General features: G+C 41.7%; 1 protein-coding gene across 5 annotated transcripts in view; it reads right to left on the minus strand.

The window, feature by feature from the left end:
• MARK1 (microtubule affinity regulating kinase 1) overlaps positions 1-20,913 on the minus strand; it is a 57,334-nt gene extending 36,421 nt beyond the window's left edge. For 2 of the 5 annotated variants that reach the window (XM_074537032.1, XM_074537030.1), the window contains exon 1: positions 20,501-20,905. In XM_074537032.1, the coding sequence (XP_074393133.1) occupies positions 20,501-20,551 (51 nt within the window). In that variant the 5' untranslated portion in view covers positions 20,552-20,905. Of the gene's footprint in view, positions 1-20,500 lie in introns of all 5 variants that reach the window. The other 3 variants (XM_074537033.1, XM_074537031.1, XR_012579455.1) reach the window with 2 other exon arrangements.
• Between the last annotated feature and the right edge of the window lie 2,053 nt (positions 20,914-22,966).

Here is a 22,966-nt window from a genome sequence, read left to right on the forward strand (position 1 = left end):
ATGTGTGTGGTGCTAACAACAAATACTTCAGCTGTGCTTAGAACCCCAGCCTGGGCTACAGCACTGTGCTATACAAACAAGTTTTAGAAGTCTTTAAGCCTCTTTACTCACCAAATTAGATCTTCACTACAGGAAATACAATGCCTACCAGAAGCATTAGCAACCCCAACATCAATTGCCATTCATATGCTTCACAGGATTAGACTACTCCCAGCAGATACCTCAAGGGATCTCTTCAAGAAACAGTTGGATAGACTTAACCAATGCCATGGGCAAACAAGAAGATGCCTTCACAGAATAGATCATTTCAATGCAGACTGAACAGGGAAAGCATTATTTAACCAAAATGACAGTATAAGAGCACCAAACCTGAAGAGGAAAAAAGAGTAACAAGGTTCATGGTCATGAGGATTCTGGATTTTGGTCTTTTTGTGACAGAAAACTAAGCCACTCTGGATGGTTCCTAATTATTCCTTCTCAAACAGATTCTCTTCAGAGTCAATCATGCATAAAGGTCAAATTTCCTGGTTTGTGAGCCACACATAACTAAATATATACAATTTCTGAATTTGAACAGCACTAAATGAAATTCAAATTATTCTTGTAACAGGCCTCTTTTCTGCACAGCAACAGCTCACTATTGTTGGAAAGTAAAGAGGAATTTAAAGTAGAAACTCATCAATTTCTAGAAATAAACATTCAGTGAAATTGAAACAAAAGATTAAGAAACCGAAAAAAAATTAAAATCAAGGTCAAGTAACAGTATCTCAGAGATTATTTCCAAAATATACTAAAGCTGAATTTCACAGAAGTATGCAATATCCACATCTGTCTAGAAGGGCAGGCTACATAGTTTTCAGATTCTTCTGGTCCGTTACAATTCATTCATTATGCATCAGCTACTATGTGGCTATTTAAAATGCCATTTCAGTAGACCAATCTCTAAATTCTGAGAAATTCCTCAGGGTGCTGGAAACAAGGGGGCTGTAAAAACCAACACTCTCCTTGCAAGTTCACTGTCATCCAAAAACAATTCCAGTCAACAAGCTGCATTTTCCACACAGGATTTCAATCAGAGATTCTGTTACTGCACTAGATACCCTGATTTTATATATACACATACACACATATATATATAAAATGTAGTGGGAAACACTACCTTACTAGTACACCATAAACATGACTCAATATATTCATAATTTATGGCAGTGTAAAATCAAGTCTTTAGAAATAAACACAAAATTAGATGTTTCTTAAAATAAAATGCAATTTTAAACAAAAATAGGGTGAAGCAGTAACAAGCTTAGAGCTGAAACAGTTTATTAGAGTATTTAGGTATTTTGCACATTAGTCAGGTACTTTAAAACAAGAAAACTCATGTAAAACAAAATGCACCTTTTCAGGAATCCCAAAAAAGTATTTCTAACATTCAATTTTAAATTGCAACTGAAGAGAGCTCGATTAACGCTTACTGCTCCATACTAGGTCTGCTTCTGACATATTCAAGCAGGGTCGTTACAGAAAGCCAAGGGCAGTGACCACAAGAGAGTTAATCTGACCCATTGCTTCTCAAAGCTGTAATTTTCTTTGTTTACCCATGGTAACTTTGCCAAAGCAAGATGACCCGATGGCCACATCATCATTAAGAAAGTGCAGAAGAACTAACCCTACCAAGTAGGTACAATGTGTAGGTTTCACTACTTTACATATTCAGCATCCTCTAGCCACTTACTAGCCACTGGAGTGGTACTCTCAGGGATTATACACTGTAATCAAACTTACAACATCACCTATAAATTAAGTGCTCCAACAGCTTGGTCTTAAAAATTCCCCCAAACCATTCCAGTCACCAATTCATCAAAAACACTGAAGGCCTCTATAGTCCTTCATAGTAAGAGGGTAATTTCCACACATCAATCTGCCTACAAACACACCTCACTTGATTAAACAAGCCTCTTAGTCCTGAATTTTTCCCATCTTGATTTATCACAAGGCAAATTCTTTGGTAGAGCCAGCCCATGCAAGCAAAGTCTCACATACAGTTCTACTTACAAAAGTCAAATTATCACACTTTTCTCACTCAGTTTTTCTATCCTGTCCTGGACATGAGTATCTTGCAGCCAATTTTTACATTCATAACTCCTACCATTTCCAAGCATGTGCCATACACACGAACATTTATAACAGCTGTCATATTTTTCAAATATGCAAATATTTTTCCAAATAGCTAGCCCAGACGGAGGGCATCTGAAGGGTTGAAGAGAAGATAAGTCTTCTAAATAGCTCTGATCGGCAACAGTTTTGCTCTTAATATATGTATATTGTAGGGGGAAAACATTCCTTTACCAGTACAACATAACAGGACTCCTGATATATTCAGTTTATGTCAGTATTAAACAAAGTCTCCAGAAACAAACACATTAAAATTAAATTTTTCTTAAAATACAGTGCCAGGAAAGGAAAGGGAACAAAGGTGTGAAATACCTTTGTCCTGGATGTCCAGCTGCTGTCATGTTGCCCTCTGTCACTAGTCCTTAGGACCTAGAAGCTTATAGCAAGACACCTCAAGAAAGATTTTTGCTGAAGCATCAAACTGAACTGAAAGAGTCCAATTTTTTGAAAGCCCTTGGTGAACGTCAAAGTAGAAACCACCAGAGATGTTCAGATGAGCTTGTTCTGCATCATGTGTCAAGAGCAAGCAGGTGGTACAGGTATGATGCAAACTGCACACAATTATAGTACCTGATGCCCCAGTTAGGGGCAGAGGAAGATGGAGATTCCCTCCTTTTCCAGGTAAGCCTCACATCAGCACAAAACCACACCTTACTCCTGTCACACATATCAATCACATCACACTACAGTTCCTAAAGGACCTCTGCTCTAATAGAGCACTATCTAATTTTTCTTCTCAGACATGTGGAGAAGTGCTTTGGAACGGCCAATTTAAAAAATTGAATGCATGTACACATGAATTTTAAAGTTTCTTAACAGCAATTAAATGCATACTAGATTGTGAATGCATGATAAAAACTTTCCTATTTAAAAAAAATCACCAAAATGCAAAGCAACCAACCTTCCCCAGTGAAAGAGGGGGATAATATGCAGGACTAAGCTCAGAAAAACCAAAGCAACAATGGCAGAGTGAGGAAAGAAGTAGTTGCAGTTTGTATATCAGATACCAAGATCAGTATGGCAGACAAAAGAATCAGACAAAACTCTGATAAAATGTATAATGCACCCTGTGCCTACTCCTGCACACTTTCCAAAAGTGCAAGAAGAAAACAATCAAACATGTGCATGTACATCTGTCTCTTTAGATCACTTATATAAATACATTAAAATGCCAGGCATGATCTTCTTGAGCTTATCAGCTATAAGATAAAAAAAACTGTAGAAAGCTGGCCTGAGTCAAGCATACACAAACATTTCATTAATTGATGCTGCAACTCTGAAAAACATTTTATAAAACTTTAATAACTCCAAACTATACAGCACCAAGAGACAAAATAAACAAAATAACTTCCTCATTTTATTTTCACATCTCTTCCTTTTTCTTTCCAGTTCTACTATTGCGTATCTCACAAAAACAACTTCAATGGTAACAGGAAAACATTTCTACCACAAGGTGAAATAAAATCCCCCAAAGCCAATAGACAAATAGTGTTCCCTTCCCAAAAGCAGACATGTGCACAGGTGACAGGTAAATTTATGCTGAGCATTGAGTAAATCTTAATCTGTGCTTGTTACTATGGTAGCTAAACCCCATGGAAGTTTTGTTGGTGTTTTTTTTTTGGGGTTTTGTTGTTTGTCTTTTAAGTGCTCAACATATGTGAATCTATGTGAGACATACAGAAATAAGTTTGCCAACTTTGAGACAGAACTGGTTTTTTCACCTCAAGCTACAAAGGATGCAATGTTTACAGCTCCACACTTGAAGGAATCTAGGAAAGAAAACATCCCATGATCTACCAGCGCAGAACTAGACACAGCTAGTAGGAGTTTCAGAAGTTCATACTAAAGGATCTTTGGAATAATTCTTATTTTCATGTGGTTACACCAACCTGTATTAATCTTGTGCATGATACAGTATGCTCATTCCCTTTTCTTAAAAAATGCTGCAGTAACATCATATGGAAGGGTGGAGTTCATTATCACATGAATTTACACATCCTTTTTATTTGATAGATAAAAACCTTAGAAATGTGCTGTTCATCCCCAAGATGACAGCCAAAGCATTTCAGAAAACCAAATACCTCCATAGCATGAAATCAGGTCTTGTAACCTGAACTCAGCTTACACGTCTCCTTCTCTCCCTAGGCCTGAAGCCCACAGCCTGGCCAGGCACGCAGGTGCAGCAGAACAGGACCTTCCTGCCTTTGTTCTATTTCACTCAGAATTGGCAGAGTTATTTCAACCTGGCACTTTCCTTCCTGACTCATCCCAAACACACAAACAAGATTTTCCAGGGCTAATTCAGGACAGCCAGCCCATATCATCTCCATTAATTGCCAGGACAAAATGAAACCCTCCCTGTAGCCCCATGAAAACTGAGACAAGCCAGCTAAAAGCTGCTGCAGCAAAACCACAGGTGGAACCAACATGAGGGGGAGGAAAAGGATAAAGTTTTTGTAAAATCCTCTTGTTTACTCATTTTTGTTATTTGGTAAAGTACTAAAAATTACAACGTGCCCTATCAAGCAAGAGAATAAAATATTTCCTATCCTGTCAAAATAAAATGTTAAATGTCCCTCACCCATGAAACCTAACACAAAACCGGTGTTTTGAAGGAAAGCACTTACAGGAAGGAAGGAACAAAACTATTCCTGCATCCTTCTGGACACCTCTAAACACAGCCCTTTCACAGAGAAGAGTTCTTTCAACATTTCTTGCCAGCCTCAGGAGGTGAACAGTTTACCATGCCAGTCTTTTTTGACTTATTTCATGAGATCTTCAAACTTGCCAGCAGAGAGTTGCCAGTGAGCATTCCCATCTCCCCCAGGACATCCTGCCAGCACTTGGAGGCACAGGCAGCTGCAGGGCACTACTGATTCTGAATGCCACAGCGCCCACAGCTTACTGAGAAATCCCCTGTGAAACGAAAACTAAATGCAAATGTCGGTTGTTAATTGACCCAACCAAACAAGAACAGGAACACACCCAGAAAGCGAAACTTCCGGCAAAGGAAACTGGCAGGAGTTTTCATTGCGCTTAGAAATGACACAGCCAGGTCATTTTTTGATCGGCCTGATGAAAGGCAAAAGAAGGGAGACATGAAACAACCTACAGTTCAGGATCATGTCAAGCACTTGGAGCTCCTCAAACATTGGCAGGGCTCAAGAAGCAGAAAATGCTTTAATATCCAGCTTCAAAACTGAGAAGAAAGGGCTGTTTCTACAGTCTAGAGACTGCAATCCTGAAACCTGAGGCTTGCCTCCAGATGAGGAAAACAGCAGCAGGAGGCAAGGTTTACTCACAAAAGAGCCACCAGATTAGAGTGTGAAGCATGTCTGACACTCAGGATCAAACAAGCGCTCTTGTGGGTCAGCTAAGGTTTTCCTACAGAAGGAAAGGATACAACAGCTAATTGGGACCAAGCTCTGAACTGCAATTCATTCTTCCCCTCAAAGTTTATGCAATGGGCATTTTTCCCTTATCCACTGCATAGCTACAACAACTGTGGAGGAGTCCCCATGTGGCACGATGGCTGCTGAAGCTGATCCAACACCGCTCCCATGCCCACACACGCACCTACAACCTCGCTACTGCTGGGGCAGCAGGACACAGGACAGAACAGGCAGCCGAGACAGAGAAACCCTCGCAATTCTGTTGCCAGGGTCACCTCCAGCGGAGCACAGGCACGCCCTGACACCGCCCCAGTAGCAGCACGGGCACAAGGACAAAAGGCACCACCCAGCACTGGGAAGACAGGATCACATCAGCTCTATGTTAAACTGTTGTGGAACTGCGCTATCAGGACGGGAACATGGAAAAGAAAATTGATCACACTACTTTTCTTGATAATCCAAAGGGAAATTGACACCAGTAGTGAAACTTTAGCTAGGACATACTTATTCCAATTCCACAACAAAGTTAAAACACACAAGGACTCAGAAAAAGAGCCAAAACCAACACAACAAAAATCCCCCAAAACACAAAAAGCCTCAAACCAACAAAAACAATCCCACAAACAAGGCTTGCTTACTGCTGTTGTTTACCCTCAGAAAAGCACACAATGTGAGCTCAAGAAGCTCCCCTTCAGGGATGACATGAGTGGCAAAGCAGCATCCCAGCATTTTACTACACAAAAAAGTTCCTCCTCCAGCAAGCTGGACACTATTTCTAAAGTCTTCATATACCCACTACTGGATTCATCCAGAAGATCCAATGACAAATTCATCAAGACAGATCATCATCTCATTTTGAAGACTATCTTACCTCAAGGTCTTATTAACTGTCTGAAGTAAAGCCAGCTTCTCAAAAGTAAAGAGATGCCCAATTAAAATATCCAACCTGATAGCAGTACACACTAATTGATGCACACATGTCCTAGAAAAGAAACTAACCCAGGCAATGCAGGACGATTTGGCGTAGGCAGACAGCGCTGGTTATCAGTGCTCCTCACAGGGCTAAAGTCATGAAAGGCTGGTGGAGATTGTCTGATGTTGGGTTTACCGGGCCTGTGACTCCTATAATGCCGCAGCCTCCAAATTTTGGGAGCAGGGCTGCTAGCAGCATGGAGCTGGCAATGGGGGCTTCTACGTGGAATGTTTGAGGATCACATCAAACTCTGTTTCAAATGCCATTACCCAACGTTCAGCATGATTTTCCCATTTTCTCTTGACATTGTTCTTTTAGGGATCTTAACAATTCCTTTCATACAATACTGTACATTCAAAATAAATGTAGATAGAAGTAATTCTCAAAATCAACTTGCTGCCTAGACAGAAGAGGGGAATAGAAAGCATGGATCTACAGCGGATTAACAAGGCTTATCTCAAGCCCTTCCACAGAGCCTTCAAGGGAGGGCAGGGAATCCTTCCTGACCTGAAGAGCACTTTCATGGCTTCTTGCACTAGAGCAGACCAGTTTAGTTTCTCCATCTCCAAGGCTTGATAATATGTGCTGGTCCACCACCCGGCAGCCAAGGACTTCTGGTGTCAGTAACAAGTCTTGCCTCAGAAGACTGAGCTGCAGAGGGTCCAATGGACCTCATCTATCAGGAAGACACAGTGTCATATTTAAGCCAGAATCTCATCAGACCCAGCATTCTGCAGACATTTTGTTTTTCATAAACACAAGGTTGACTCTGAGGAGTAACACATACCTTCTCACAGGAAAACCAGAACACCTTCCTAAGAGGAGGAAGCACCTTAGCTGGCATGGACAGCAAGCCTGCACTCAAGCAGCATTCAGTTACAAGAGTTTTGTCTCCTGAGAACAGGCTAGCAGAGCATGACCTGATGGTGGGAGACATAGATAAAGTTATAAGGACACCATTCAGCTTAGTTTATGCTTTCAGAAGACCAACTATGTTTTACAGCAGAGCAAGATTAAGGCAATGTATCCAAGTCAAATGTCTCAGACATGGTGAACTCAAAACAAACAGCAAAATGAAGAGTGCCTTTTGCTGAGTGCTCTCTGTTTTTCATTCAAGTGTTAATTAACAGATCAAATAAAATGCCCTCAGTTGAGTGGTAGTAATTATTTACCTTTATCTGGATAATGCTATACCACATTTCAACTCAGCAAATACATTTACAGCCTTGCACAGATTTATGCTTAACTTTAAGATGTCCAAACAGCATCTGGCCCTTGGACCTATCTTATGATCAAAGAGTGTATTTCTCACAGAGCTCAGATGACAATATCCACAGCGCCCCTTGTTCCTAAAGTCGTGTAACCACCCTGTTTTAACCTTTGGGCTTCAATTATTCATGATCACAAACTGCAATGTAGCATTCCAGAAATACATGCTACTAGGAAGATAAATTGATATATGGAGAAAAGCAAACAGCAGCAATATTCCTCAAAGATTTTGCAAAGTATGTAAAAGAACTAGAAAAAAAGAACACATTTCTTTAGCTGTTTTACACTGAAAGACGCAGTGATACAGCAGATAATGAATACTGAGAAGCACACACATACAGCACATAGATGTCAATGTGCTGAATTCAAACCATGGACAGAAATCACACGTGAGTGTAACTGAGATCTAAAAACAAGCACAAGAAAAGGAATGAACAAAACAAATTTAACAGACCATGTAACATAATTTGGCTAAGGAAGTAAAAGAAAAAAAAAATCACAGGATGCAAAGAAAATACTAAAACCAGCAGATACTGCATTTACCCAGACCACTAAAATAACAAGTTAGGAAAATGTGGAAGAAATAATGCACACACATATATAGGTAAATCTTAATAAAACAAGTCAGATAATCTGTGTTTAGGGGTTTGAACAAATCTAGTATGTCTTCAAAATGAATACAGTCATTAAAATAAGCAGCAAATCCAACAGTAAGAAAAAAAACTGTATTACCTTCTCTAGAGTCCTTGACAATTTGTGGGTGAGGAACCCCAGATCCCCAGCTATGGGCTTTACACAGGAGCCCAGCCTGCAGGCTGTAAAAACTGGGCCTTTCAGACTCCTTCATCTAAATGGTGAGACATCAAATAACCAGTAGCAGCAACAGCAGCCTTCAAGCCCAGCATTAGCAGGGGCAGCTCTCAATTCTGTCCCGAGTTGGACATCAAACCAGTTTGAATAATACAAGAGCAGCATGCCTAGAAATTCCCAGCTGAAGTGCCTTACCAAATCAGATGCTGTCTCATATTAAAACAGGAACTAATTTGATTCAGTCCCAAGGAAGGGAAAGTCATAAAAGCAGAGGAAGTCATGGGCACCTGAGGGCAATGTCACAGGTGACAGGGATTATACAAACCTCCCTACTGGAAACTGAGAATTTGTCCCCAAACCTTAAAGGAAAATCATCTCTAAGCAGATTTGAAATGGACACAACTGATTTTTTTCAGGTCTTAGGATGAGCCACCAGCAATGTTTTGTTCTCTCTTCCACCACCAATGTGCCAAAGATCCTTTTCCCACTCACACTGCCAGAATGCTCCTCACCTCTTAGAACATGAGGAAAGACACAGCGTGGGAGAAAAGATGATCACATATCCCTTTATGCAGCACTGCAATCCCTGAATTATCACAGGCTCGCTGGGAGCTCTATTTTTTCTTTAAATTTACCAAACCAACTAGAATGTTCCCAGCCACTGGGGATGACAACTATTGTGTTAAGATAATATTTTTCTCTTTTCAACAATATTTTTCTCTTTTCATTTTCTATTGTCATCCTATGACCCAACAGGTGACCTGAAATCAGGTATAGTTTTGGAGAAACAGCAGGAAGACAACTGGAGGTACACTTAATTCCAATATATGTGTGTGTGTGTGTGTGTGTGTGTGGGTGTATAACCCCAGGCCATAAACCTGACCGTCTACTTTCTTCTTTTCCTCTGTCCGTGACTTGCTGAGTATAATCTTCAATTAAATCAAGACAATATTAGGAAAACAGCTGATGCACCATTAACACTTCACTTGATTGTAATTCCAATCCAATACTCAAGTGCTGCATTTAATTCAGCTTCTTCAGGTTAGAAATTATTTCCTGAATGTAATGAAAACAAACAGATGGATACAGGAGTCCACTTTGTCTGTTCTACACCACTCCAGAAGGCTTGACGCCTCTCACTTGAAAATAATTATAGTGAAACTTCATGTTACACACCACTAGGAAATTAATTTAATGAGTAACAAAGAAAAGGTTTGCACACAATACCAAAATACAAAGTTCTGCAAAAGGTCACACAAAAAACTAATAACAACAGTAATAATAGCAGCAGCAATAATAATGTTATCTTGTACTGTTTCGGAAACATTGAACTTGACTTTTATATGAGCACTATACCTCAGCATACTTCAATCACTGGATGAGCACAAATATCTTTCCTAAAAAGGACCTTTAAATGCAATTTTATCTGTCTACTTTGCATAGGCTGTGGGATTAGATTTCCCTTAGCCTGACTACAAACACTGCTGGAGGCATACATTCTCTGATAATAATAATAATGTCTTCCACTGACTAATTCTAGCATCTATATTAGCTCAACCCTCATTGCTCATACCAGGTTTGAGGATAAGATTTCACTGGACTCTGCAGCAGATGGAGCAAGAGTTACACTGTAAAAGGCTTTCATAAATTTTCTTTGTTCATGTGCATCTTATGACTATCACTGGAAGAAAGAAGTCTAAAAAGCAGCCAGTCTTTTTCATTTAATATCAAATGAAGAAAAACAAGTTTGAAAAGCTATTACCCATACATATGTCTGCTAAAGACTACTCAGAACAGTATTATTAATATTTTCTGTACCCATTTCATTGCGTTGAATGATTAAAAATGCTATTCCTTTGGGAGTCTGATCTTGAGGAAAAAATACTATTTTAGTCCTCCAACAAGTAAAGACATTCTTTGATTTTTTTTTTTTTACCACCAGCAGACTGTCCCTACTACAATGGCAGGGGGAAGAAAATCAGATTACTGTTGGAAAAAAATTACTAAAAACCCCAAATGCTTTAAAGAATTACATTACCTCCAATCAATAATATTATCTGGAACAAGATATGAGTAAATACATTACACATGTAATCCATTTGTGGAAAACAACCATATCCTCTCTAAGAGCTCAATGTAGCATTTTATACACTAAGGTAATTTCCATGGCAAAAACAAGACTCCTCTTAACACATAAGATTCTCTAAATTTCTGAGCTATGCCTCTACTTCTTTTAAGTGAAGACAAACATCTAAGTAGAAAGATACATATGATTGAAGCCAAGCATGCACTCTCAAAAGGAATTTCAGATATTTACTGTTTAAGCACAAGTAATTTACACTGCTGCTACACAGCCTGCAGTACACCCTACCCTCCCCTTCTCCAGCTCCTCAACTCTCACCCATTAAAAATTCCTCACGTATCTGAGTGTAGGGAGAGGATCTCTGGGAGAACATGATAAAATTGTATGTCCTGAGTAAGTAATCACTATGAAGCTTTGGTTACTCTTTGCTGTTACCTGAGAGAAGAAAGCCCAGCCCAGTAACTTTACCAGGGTGGAGGGAAGGAAAGATGGAATGAGGAAAATATGGTCTAACTGATGAATATTTCAAGTTGTAATAATCATTTTTGCTAATATTTGAAAGAGCCCCCAACACAGAAACAGGTCTTCCCAGTCCACTAACAGCAAAGAATGTTCTCATTCCCTTTAGCTTTACAATTCAAATTATTCCCACATTAAAATGCTCCTTGAGATTCCTACAGAAGGGTATTACTTGAAGGATAAACAGGCACTACAACTACATGGCTTTTATAAAGCTTTGTATTGGGTTTGCTTATGTCATTAAATGAGCAAAACTGGAAAAGGTCCCAGAAAGAGTGAGAAGCATAAGGAAGCTGGCAACGAGTATGCCAAGTTCCAGCACAAAGCACATTAGTAAGCAAAATGGGGGAGAAAACAAGGGGGGATGGGGGGAGCCAGAATGTGAAATTATAGCAAATTGCAGGGATTTAATGGCCAGCAAATTAATCAACAGAGTCAGTTCGAATCTTGCAAAGACGAATTTTGGATATGTAAGGATAAAGGTGATGTGATGGCAAGTTATAGATTAGCACCAGGTTTAAAATTAAATTGGTCACATTTTTGAGGGACTAAATAAGAGAAATTATTTATGTGACAACCTTAAGATTAAAAATAAATGGCCTTCTCCCTTCAGAAAAAAAAAGGCTGCTTGAAGACAAGTAAAAGATGTTTTACTTTATTTTTCTCTTACTTTCTTCTTGAGCATTGAGTTAAGCTGAAAAAGATAAGAACCAACAGTGGGGAAGGGAGGACTCCAGGAGGAAACCTTCCAGGAGAGATTAAAATAGTACTCTTCCCCAGTGACTAAGGCTGAGCCTCTGCTTACAAGGAGATGTGTGTTTTACTGCACCACAGTGAGGTGTGGACCTCCTGCAGAAGCACAGCACAGGCACTACAGGTTTTACCACAAGTCTCACCTTAGGCAAGAGCCTTGCCAGCAAGCCCTGCTACTATCCAAACCTTATCTATTTTCTTCAACCACATCTGTCTAATGAAAGATATCACTTCTCTCTAACAACCTTGCCTAATTCTGTGCCTGCTTAAGATTTTAAAAGTTATCATGCACTACTTTAATTTATAATACAAAAGCAATTAGACTTTGTCACTAGTAATATTATCATTATCTGCTTTTGCAAAAGACTGCCATGGGCTATCCAGTAACTCTGTATGTTCAGCTACGTGAACACTGATGTTCTACACAAGTGCTTTCATCAGAGGTGAAGTAAAGTTCTATCTTATTAGTCAACATATCCCAACTGTACATATTTAAAATACCATTCTGCAACTCAGCTGGACAAAACTCCTTATGACTGATCACTTGAAACACATATCAAATTCAGACATCATTCTCTACTTTGATTAAAATTCTGCTACTTTTGTGAATTCTAGAGGTGTTTAAACAAAAACCAGGATAATTATTCTGCCTCTTCCTAGCACTTCAGTAGGGCCACAGTGAACAAGGCAGAGGCTGCTCTGAAGTCCCAAACCTGATTCATTGTGACCGCAGTAAAACTCCATTACGTGCAACAACTCTTACCTCAGAAATCATTATGGCTGTGATACACATATCAGTGTGTGGCCATTCAATGCTCTTTTAGGTTGGGTATACAACTTGGACATATAAACAATTACTCTGGCTAAAGCTTACTGTAAGAGTCCTCTTTCTGAAGAAGGCAAATGTGAAGAAAACGAACCCTTATCTTCACAACACATTGTGTTGCTGTACTTTATATTTAGGTCTCTGTAACAAGCATACACTTTTATAAAACATTGCTAACTGAAATAGTTTACACATAAAATGGACAGAAGCCACTGGTACTGAACACTTAAATCTTGAACAGCCATGAAGGGTTCTCTACAAAAGTCATCTTAATGGTACGGTACATGCCTGCCAACCAAACAAGTGGAGTGCAGACCACTTCTCATTCTCACATCACAGCCTATACCTAAGGTGTCCCACAAGCATAGGAACAGCAAGATGAAAAAAGGAAAATTACTTTTTTAAAAAACCATATGCAACAGTGAAATAGAAGAGCTTAAAAAACCCACAAACACATTCACTCCAGCAAGACAGCCTGCTTTCCACAAGGATTTAAGCAATGTGAAGTGACTGTTCATCAGCTGTCCTGATCCGATGGAGAATTGTAGCATAACAATGACTTTCACTTGACAGAGATGCCCAAAAAACCTGTGCTTTTGGGTTTCACATAAATACAACTATTGATCAATCATTAGACACTAAACTGTGGAAGTGTTCCATGAGCATGTCTGGCTGATTACTTTTAAGATTAACTGCAGCCCAGCTGAATTTAACTGTGCAAGCACCCTCCTACAGCTGTGAATATATGTCTCTCAGCAGAAGTTGCTGTTTTCTTTGAAAGCATACAAAAAAAGAAATCCCTGAAAAAGAAATGCTTATGTTAAAAAAAAAAACAAAAAAAATCCCAACAAACCAAACCCCACCACCAAAACCAACCAACCAAACTTTTTTTTCCAACTGCCATCCCAGATCAAAAAAGAAGCAGGATTATGACAAGCACAGAGTGTGGCTTCAAATGCTCTTGCCTTCAACTATTTTCCTGCAATAGCTACAGCATGATTGGTCACTACTTAGGAAATAAAAGTTGAAACAGTCACAGGGAAATGTACTTTAAAAACAAGGGCCATCTTATCATCTTGGAATTTTTAACCTTAGATTCACTAGGATGCCCACTAAAACAATCGAAGCTGCATCATCACATACAGCTATGAAGTCTCAAACTGACCCTGAGACCTCAACAAGTCTTTGATTTTGCTATTTTACTAAGTTATTCACAGAAAAACAAAGACGATTCATTCTTATGTGAAATACAACTGGCCCAATTTAAAGCTCGGTTTAGCACTGAGCATGGAGAACACACCAAAGAAAAGCTAATTGACAATGTGAAAGAAGCAGAGAAATGCTAACAATTAACCAGGCTTGCTAGCTGATGTGGAGAAAGAGCTTCTTATTAAAACTCAGATTGAGATGCATTATATTCATTACACTGAACAATGTGAATATTTTGATGAAACTTTCCTGTTTTCATAGCTGTTTTCACAAACAGTCAACCGTGGAAAACATTTCTTCCTAATTTACCACTGTCTAGAGCACAGTAAACATTCAAGAACCAAGAGCCAGAAAAAAATTGTGAAATCCTAACAAAAATTTTTTGCCTATTCTGAAATTCCAGAAAGATTAAAAAAACACAACAACAAACCCGACCACAAAAAGCAAGCATTGTGTTTCCAACAACAACAACAAAAAAATAGATGGTGTCATGACCACAACATAAATAAGCTGTATTTGAAACTTGTCACTGTCGGCAGCAGCTTATAAGTAGTATGTTTAACCTGGAGGGCAGCACAGACTGTAAACATGTACTTTAAAATAAAGGACAGGCTGAAGTTACTAAAAGATAAAATCTGAAAAGAAGTGATAAAATGCTTTCTCTCTGATATTGCAATATATGAAAAGTTTGCTCAAGCTCTCAAGCCATGAGTAGGCCAATCTGTAAGAAGCCCGTCTTCAGGCTTCAGACACACTATAGTTTTTCAGCTCCACACTAACTGTAAAATCATCTCCTTACTGGATAGTTTCTTAATGAATCTGCTGTACTGGAACACTGTTTAAAGTTCTCTCAAGCATCAGTAAGATAGTACAGTCAGGTCTATCTAAATTCTGAGAACTAGAAAAACTCTACAACTACAAATCACTAATTGAGAATATAATTTTAGAGAAATCACAGTATCTGCACTTAAAAATTTAGTCACTATTTTTTCTGTGTTTAAACTACTGATAACAATTGAAAGCTGGCAGGAGATTCCTCTGAGCAACAGCAATTGTGATGGTAGAAACTTAACACACTTATAGCAGAAACATTAGTTTGCAAATGTAATCAGCTATCATGGGGAAATAATCTCCTGCGTTTAATGATGATTGAAACATTTAAAATGCAGAGATAAAAAAACATTTAAATCTCTCTTAATATAAACAGTAAGTCCATAGGATCAGAAATATACAATGGAAAAGACCCCACTGGTCAGTTTTCCCAGAACATATTCTTCTTGTTCTAGTTCAGTGTTTAAGTCCACTGACCATGTAAGTACAGTTTTCAGAACACCAACCACAAACAATCCAACTTTATGTTTACCTATGAACCTCAAAACCCCATGAAGTATGAAATGAAACAAGTACTACAAGCAAACTGCATTAACTCTTTCTGAACCTTAACACTGTATACTCATTCACGATGCTTAGAAAGAACACTGAATCATGAACATTTTCAGTGCTTTGTACCAAAATTTTCCTCTTTACATGAAGAATATGAAAGTAACCGTGTGTATTGCTGGTCTCGTTATTCTCTCTGATCCACACAGAAGGTTAACTTCCAAACAAACCTTGCTCTCTCCATGCACAGGGCTCTAGCTCAGCACATGTTTTACCCCCACAACACAGGAGCTCAGCCCATATGTGAAGCAAAATAACAAGTGAATATCTGCATAGAGAAAACACAAGAACCTTCAAAACAAGATTAGGAGGACATACTCTCTTCTTACCGTTTCAACAAACATAGAACCTAATGGTGTATTTATGATCAAGGAAAATAAACTCTCAAGGAGAAAACTCAGGCATTCTTCACTTTGCTCAAGTCCATCTCCTGTGGATACGAAAGATGCAGCTGTACTCTTGAACCCATAAGGCTTGGAAATTAGGCCATTCTTCTGCTTAAGGCACTGGAGGAAAGAATTCTTGTCAGATACTTTCTCCCACGCCCCCTCTGTCCAAATCAAAACCATGTGTTCTTATTGTGCAAAAGCACATCCAGAAAGGAAAAAAAAAAAACAGCAGAAAGAAATTAAACATGGTATAATCATTATCATCCCAACTTGACCATTTCATTCTATCCTCTTATCTCTTGCCCTCTTCAACTTCTTTCCTCTTTAAAATGCAGCTGTCTCGTAGGCTCCCCTGTCAGAAGGGCATTCTTAACCACACCCCTTGAGCTGGCATCTGAGATGTCACTGTCCGGTAGCTAACCCACAAATGGGTGTGAATGTGTCAAAGTTATAATTATTTGTATGATAATGAAGCAAATCACATGGTCATATGTCACTGGCTTATCCTTCTTAAAACTTCCCCTGCCACGACATCTCAATCATTCTCACAGCACTGCCTAGGTAAAACAAACCACAATTCCCACACTGCACCACGACTCTGGCCAGAGTTATCATCCAGCAGTCCTGCCTTATTCATTTCTTCTTCCACTGTAAACATGCCAGATTCCTCCAGCAGAATTAAACAACTTTGAGGTATTTGGAAAAAAAAAAAAACAAAACAAAATAATACCTTAAAACTTAGCTAGAGAGGTGAAACCACAGCACAAGTAAAGAGCAATACCTTCACACATAGCAGTAATATCTCCAAAGGATTAAATTACACTTACTATACAAGGAAAAAAAAGTATTCTTATGTCAGATTAAGAGGTCCTTATGACAGAAAAAGCAAACTGCTTTCAGCATTCTCATTCTTATTAACTTAAAGTAATATACAGCAAGTAGTATAGAGCCAACTGTTGAATCTCCGAGTCTTTTCTTAAACACAGCTTTCCAAAAACATCTAAGAGAACATATTACCTATGTATTTCCTCTCTTTTGCTTTGATTCAGGAAAACTGTTCCTCAATTAAATGACACAATACAAGGCAACATATTACGAAGGGAAAAACATAAAAGCCCCTCTTTCCTCAATTAATACCAACTCAATGAAAACAGAAGAGATACTCTAGCTCAAAACTTTTGATTCCTGTTCTTCTCTTTTTCCATCAACACAGAGATGGGAATCTCAGTTCACCCAAACTAACGCCACATGCAATTGTTTGCAGCGACATACTACCTGTCACAGTCTACAAAAAATGTATCAAGAGAAGGCTGTAAATAGTTACATGTACAAAATCAAATCATAGGGAAAATTATTATTTTGCATACTGCTCTTACCCCTCACTTGAAAAAATAAATCCAGTAATACACATGAAAATACAGTACTCCCTCCACCCAATAATTTCCCTAAGATTCCAAATAAACTGTTAGTAAGAATAAGTGTTTGATAATCATAATTGACTTTGCTTCCTTAAACACAGCTTTCATGAACGAGAAACAACAATTCCAGTGAAAAGTATTTACGGACATATGCTAGGGAAACAAAGCATAGCACTGGGAGATGTCAGGAATAGCAAAAAAGGGAAAGAAAAGGAGTGCAAAGCTCCACAGGGCAGGCCTATCAGTTACATACACACTGATGCTTCCCAGGCCCTGGCTCCCTCCACCTGTTGCCGGTCCCTTGCTGCCGGTTCCTGTTCTTTTCACTCCAGCTTTCCGATAAGACTTGATAAAGTAATATGCTGCCTGATCTTATCCCTTCTAAAATATTTTCAAAGGGCACTGTGGGACAAGAGGCAAAAAGCATTATGGAAACAAGCAAGTTTTTCACCCATCCTACCAGGAACTCCTGTAATTCCTCAAGCAATGTATAGGTGCTATACACAGTATTATAATTTCTTTTTTCAAATGATAACACAAATGCTTGCTCACTCACTGAGAAAAGCACACATTAAAATTTTATTTGTTTTCTCTTTTAAAGTACCTAAAGCAGCTGCCAAAAGAGAGGGGGTGGTGGTGGCAGGGTAGCTGCCCATGATTTCATGCAACAGCCTCAGCCCATGTGCAGAGCACAGCTGGACATACTCATAGGGCTGTACTCAGAAGCATCAATCAGCTCTCTCCGCACACAGAGCCCAGTCTGCCCCTTGGGAGTCACTCAATGCAGCAACACTGCAAGATGGCCATGAGCACCAGGTGGAAGAAAAGAGCCTCTCCTGAAGATCATCATGAGCTGTTCAGGAGAGCTTTGCTAATATACATACCAGAGAACTGGAAATATGCACTACAAAGATGGACATTTTACCAGCTCCTTAATTCCTCACTCTTCCCAATTACTTCTCCTTTTAGTTACAACTTCTCACCACCTCAGTTACTCAGAGCTTGCTAGCTTGACTTTGTCCATCATGAGCCACCAGCATAAACAGTTCCCCAGTCCATTAGAAGGAAGCACATCAAAAGTAATTTAAGAGTCTCACCTCACCCTCACAGAACCCATTTTAAATCAAGGAATGTTGCTGATCAGGAAGTCAGCAACGGACCACCTACTCCTCCATCCTCCATTTGCCACTTTAGCCAAAGGTCTGATGTAAGAGACACCACTGGCTGTCCAACAGGCAGAGCTCAAGGTCTCTGCTCCAAAATCCTGCAGACGCCCACTAATGACAGCACTGGAGTGACTCTGTGCAGACTGGGGAACTTACACCTGCACAGAACTTTGGCGTTTATCTGGCTAGAAGATTATACTCATTAGTTTAAGGTTTCATACTTACACCAAAGTTTGCAGAAGCAAATGTGCGACTTTAAGTATTTTGATACTCTGTACAAACCTAGGTGCTTCAGATGCCCAATGTACTCTCCGAAATTACAATAAAAACCTAACACTTAGTATTCCTTAGGTTTCAAAACTGAGCACTCACGAGTAGCATAATATTTTCTAAATTAATGACCAACACTTTGACGTTTTCATTCCATAAAAGATGATGATATTTGAAAACATTTCCATTTGCCCTGTGCAAATCTTGCAAGTCTTATGGACTGTATCACTGGATATATGCATAAATACTTCTTATCCTTTCCTATCATCTATATTCCTACATACATTTGAAATAGAGACTCATGAGTAACATGTATCATGCAAACCTGGACTTTATCATTTAATTAAATCAAAATTTTCATCCCAAGGACTTGCTTTTGTTCTTAGAATAAAACAGAACCCATCAGTCCATGAAGAGTAAGGAGAGACCAAACATATCTATTTGCTTTACTAGTAATAAGTCTGATATTGCTCTATCAATTAAACTTCCACTGAGTGACTGATACTAAAAGCTCATTATAATAATTCACTACACTTGGGTTTCACTTCTCTAGCTATATTATCTCTTTCTGTTACCTTTGTCTTCCAAATCATCTTCTTACATTTCCTTTTCATTTCGTATCAGTCAGTAACCTATTCAGGAGGCACTACTGCTTGGGCTGGTACTGTAAGAAACCTTAGGAGCTCCTGCTACTAGCCAGAATATCTATAGAATAGATTGATGCACTACAAACAAACACCTTCTTCAACCCATTTCACCCCACTAGGCCATCTTCCTTCATTTCTTACCAAACACCTTCCACACAAATAGAAGGTGGGTATGACTGCATGTGTTATATTCCTATGACTCCTTTTCCCCCTCCTTTCTGCCACCCCCCCCAAAAGGTAATTAAGTATACATATTTCAAACAATAGTGCTTTTAACACTGGTCCCCTCGCCCAAGAGGAAAATTTCACAACTCCCACACTACTATGAAGTCACCACTGATGGACAGGACCAGACATGGTCCAGCATTCCTCAGGTACACCGTCCATCATGGCCAATTCTGATTATTTTCTATGAAAGACCACTATAGCAGAGAACACTCCATCGAGTCCGGGCGGAGCAGGGAGGACCGCAAAAATATTTAAACTGAGCACAAAGGAAGATACAATGAACTCGGGAAGAACCAAGGACACGACCACAGCCTCCCCTCAGAGGCAACACAAAGCAAAGCAGAGGAAGGAATACATCAACACCAGGGACCGTCTTGGAGGTGCAAACCGAACAAAGAGCAAGTACCGCTGAACCCCAAAAGGAAAGGCAAGGCCAAGGGCCAGGCTGTCAGACAGCCCACAAGTGGCAATCCCAAGGCAGGCGCGGAGGTGCCGTGTGTGGGGGCCGCCCTAAGGCGGGGCACCCCGGCTGCCGCCCGCAGGGGCTACAGGCCTCTCGCCGGCGGGGGCCCGCAGCCAGCGTGCGCCGACAGCCGAGGACATATAAGGGCAGCGCAGCCCGGCCCAGCCCGGCCCGGCCCGGCCCGGCCCAACAGGGCTGGAAGGGGCTGCTGGAGGGTTCCCCGCGGGAGGCCCGGCGCCGCGGGCGGGCTGGGGCGACGTGGAGCGCGGCGGGCCGGACCCGCCCCGGCAGCGCCGCATGGAGGAACCTGGGGCGCGGGCAGGCGGCGGCGCTGGCCCGGCGCTCGGCACGGCCGCGGCCCGCCCGCCCCTGGGGCACTCGGCCTGGGCGGCACGACGGGCCGGGCCGCCACCCGGTACCGGGGAGAGGCGAAGGAAGCCAGAGAGGGAGAAGGGTCCCGGCGCGACACTCACGTTCTCCGTGTCCCGCTCATTGACGGTGGGCAGCGGCGTGCGGGTGGACATCGTGCGGGCCGCGGCGGAGCCGCGCCCGGCGCTCCGAAGGGAGAGGCCGCTCCTAGGCCTCGGCAAAGCCCGCCGGCCACCCCCGCCGGCAGCCGGGCGCACACGGCGGGACGCGGGGCCTCCTGCCCGCTACGCACCCGGCGCCATCGCCTCGCCCGACCGCCTGGCTGCCCCTCCGCCCGCCTCGCCGCCGCCGGGCTCCGCGCAGCTCGGCCGCCGGCTCCTCCTCCTTCCCCGCCCTCCTGCCCGCTCAGGTGAGAGACCAGCAGCGCAGGGGGGCCGCGGCGCCTCCTCGCAGCATCCGGCGGCGGTACCAACTCCGCCTCGCTCCCGTCCCCGCTTCTCCCCTCCTCCGCCTCCTCCCCCTGCCCGCCCCCGCGCCGCCGGCCCCGCCGCAGGAAGCGCCGGGCGGTACGGGCGGGCGCGGGAAGCGCGGGCGGGCGGTGCTGTGGCGCCAGCGCCGGGGTGGCCGCGGATCCGTGGCGGGCCCAGCCTGGGTGGGGGCCGGGCGGGAGCGCGCCCTGGGCTGAAGTGAAGTGGGATCTCCTAGTCAACAAGAGGCAGGACTAATCTCTTCTCTGTGGTGACCAGTGACAGGACCCGAGAGAATGGCCTGGAGCTCAGTCAGGGGAGGTTCATGTTGGATATCAGGAAACGGTTGGGCACTGGAATGAGCTCCCCAGGGAAGTGGTCACAGCACCAGCCTGAGAGCGTTACAAAGCTTTAGGACAGTACTGTTAGGCACATGGTGTGGTTCTTAGGCCTGCCGTGTGCAGAGCCAGGAGTGGGACTCGATGGTCCTTGTGGGTCCCTTCCAACTCGGCCTGTGCTGCTGTGGGGCAGGTGTGAGGCCCCGCCGAGGGGAGGGCGTGTGGACTGTGGGACAGAGACCTTCGGGTCCTGGGGCCGCTAATAGTGGCTAATGGGTTGCCAGCAGCTGTCCCTCCTTGGCTCTCCTTTCTCTCTGGTAACCAACAGTATGAGGAAGGGCAGTGGGGCAGCCCTTCTGCCTCTAGCACAACTTCAAGTCTGCAATTCATGCTTTCTCTGGAGGCTTGTAAAACCCTGTTATTTGTGCACCTCAGCCAGCCCGCCAGCCTCCTTTACCCACTTGAAGCTGAAATGGGATCAACAAGACCGTGCAGTGCATCCTTCCGCTCATGTCTGACCAGCTCGCAGTCCTTGAACACTTAACCAATGACCTCATGTGCTTAAAACTAGAACCATACACTCATTTTTGTCTTTGAGAAGTTACAAATGTTTACACAACAGCAGCTTTTGCCGGAAAACCGGCCAAACCCTTCACCAAAATCTAAAAACAATCTGAAAAAAAAAAATGCAAGAAATCCCCCAACTTCCCCTGCACCAGAAGCAAAATAGTGAGTCTGAAATTTCATTGCAATATTTTGACAAATTTGTGTAGCCGAGGCTGTAAACATCTTCATAAATTCTGTAAACACAATCCTTGTTCTGGAAAACCTTCCTTAGGAAAACACTTGGGAAGGCACTTCATGAGTTGTGTATCTATCTTCAGGAAGCTCTTATGTGCTCATGAAAGAGCACTGACTGTTATACATTACTTATAAATAACACATATATATGCATCTCTATGTATAGGTAAACACACTAGTAGCATATGTTTAATTCTGGCTATATTATGGTGTCATTCAAGAGGTACCCCCAGCTCCTCAGCATTGGTCGGTCCACAGTGGAGATTTCCACATATTTGGGAAAACAGCTGATGCAGGTACAGGCAGAGAACTGCTTCATGTTGTAGGAGCAGTGTAACTGGACTCGTTCTTTGCACATTCAGCATTGTATTGCTCTGAGCATGCATGATTTGTCAGTCTGGAAATTACAGATGTTCCCAGCTCATCCTCGGACCAAAGCCTCCCAAACCCTGGCAAGGGCTTCTGTGAATTCCTAGCTGTCTCCTCACATAGCTGGAACTACCAACTGCAAAGGAAATTTTAGGGTCCTTCATTTTACTGGGAACAAAAAAATCCAAGATTGGGTTAATTCGAGGTAAGCAGCCATGGTCTAGCCAGCATGCCCAAACAGGTTTGTTGACAAACTGGATATTAACCCAGTTTAGTTGCTTAGCTCATCAAAATGCACTCACTTTTATCCCAAGTATGAACAAGACTATGTCTAGGTCTCTGTGTGGGGCCTGACTCTGCAATCCTTACTCAGTCAAAACTCCCACTGATGCAAACCCATCCTGGTATGGATTTGGATATGCACCTGTGGTCAGGGAAGAAAGAGGTGTGAGCTCCAATGTCTTGTAAGTGTGTTTAATGGCACCACTAACTAAGGCAAAGCTTAGAGAGACTTCCTGCCTTACAGTTTGAATAAGCTTTGGTCAGTATTTCATAGGAAAATTTCATCAAAAATTAAAAGTGTAATGATGTAGTA

Source organism: Zonotrichia albicollis, chromosome 3, assembly GCF_047830755.1.
Source record: "Zonotrichia albicollis isolate bZonAlb1 chromosome 3, bZonAlb1.hap1, whole genome shotgun sequence".
Classification (NCBI taxonomy): domain Eukaryota; kingdom Metazoa; phylum Chordata; class Aves; order Passeriformes; family Passerellidae; genus Zonotrichia; species Zonotrichia albicollis.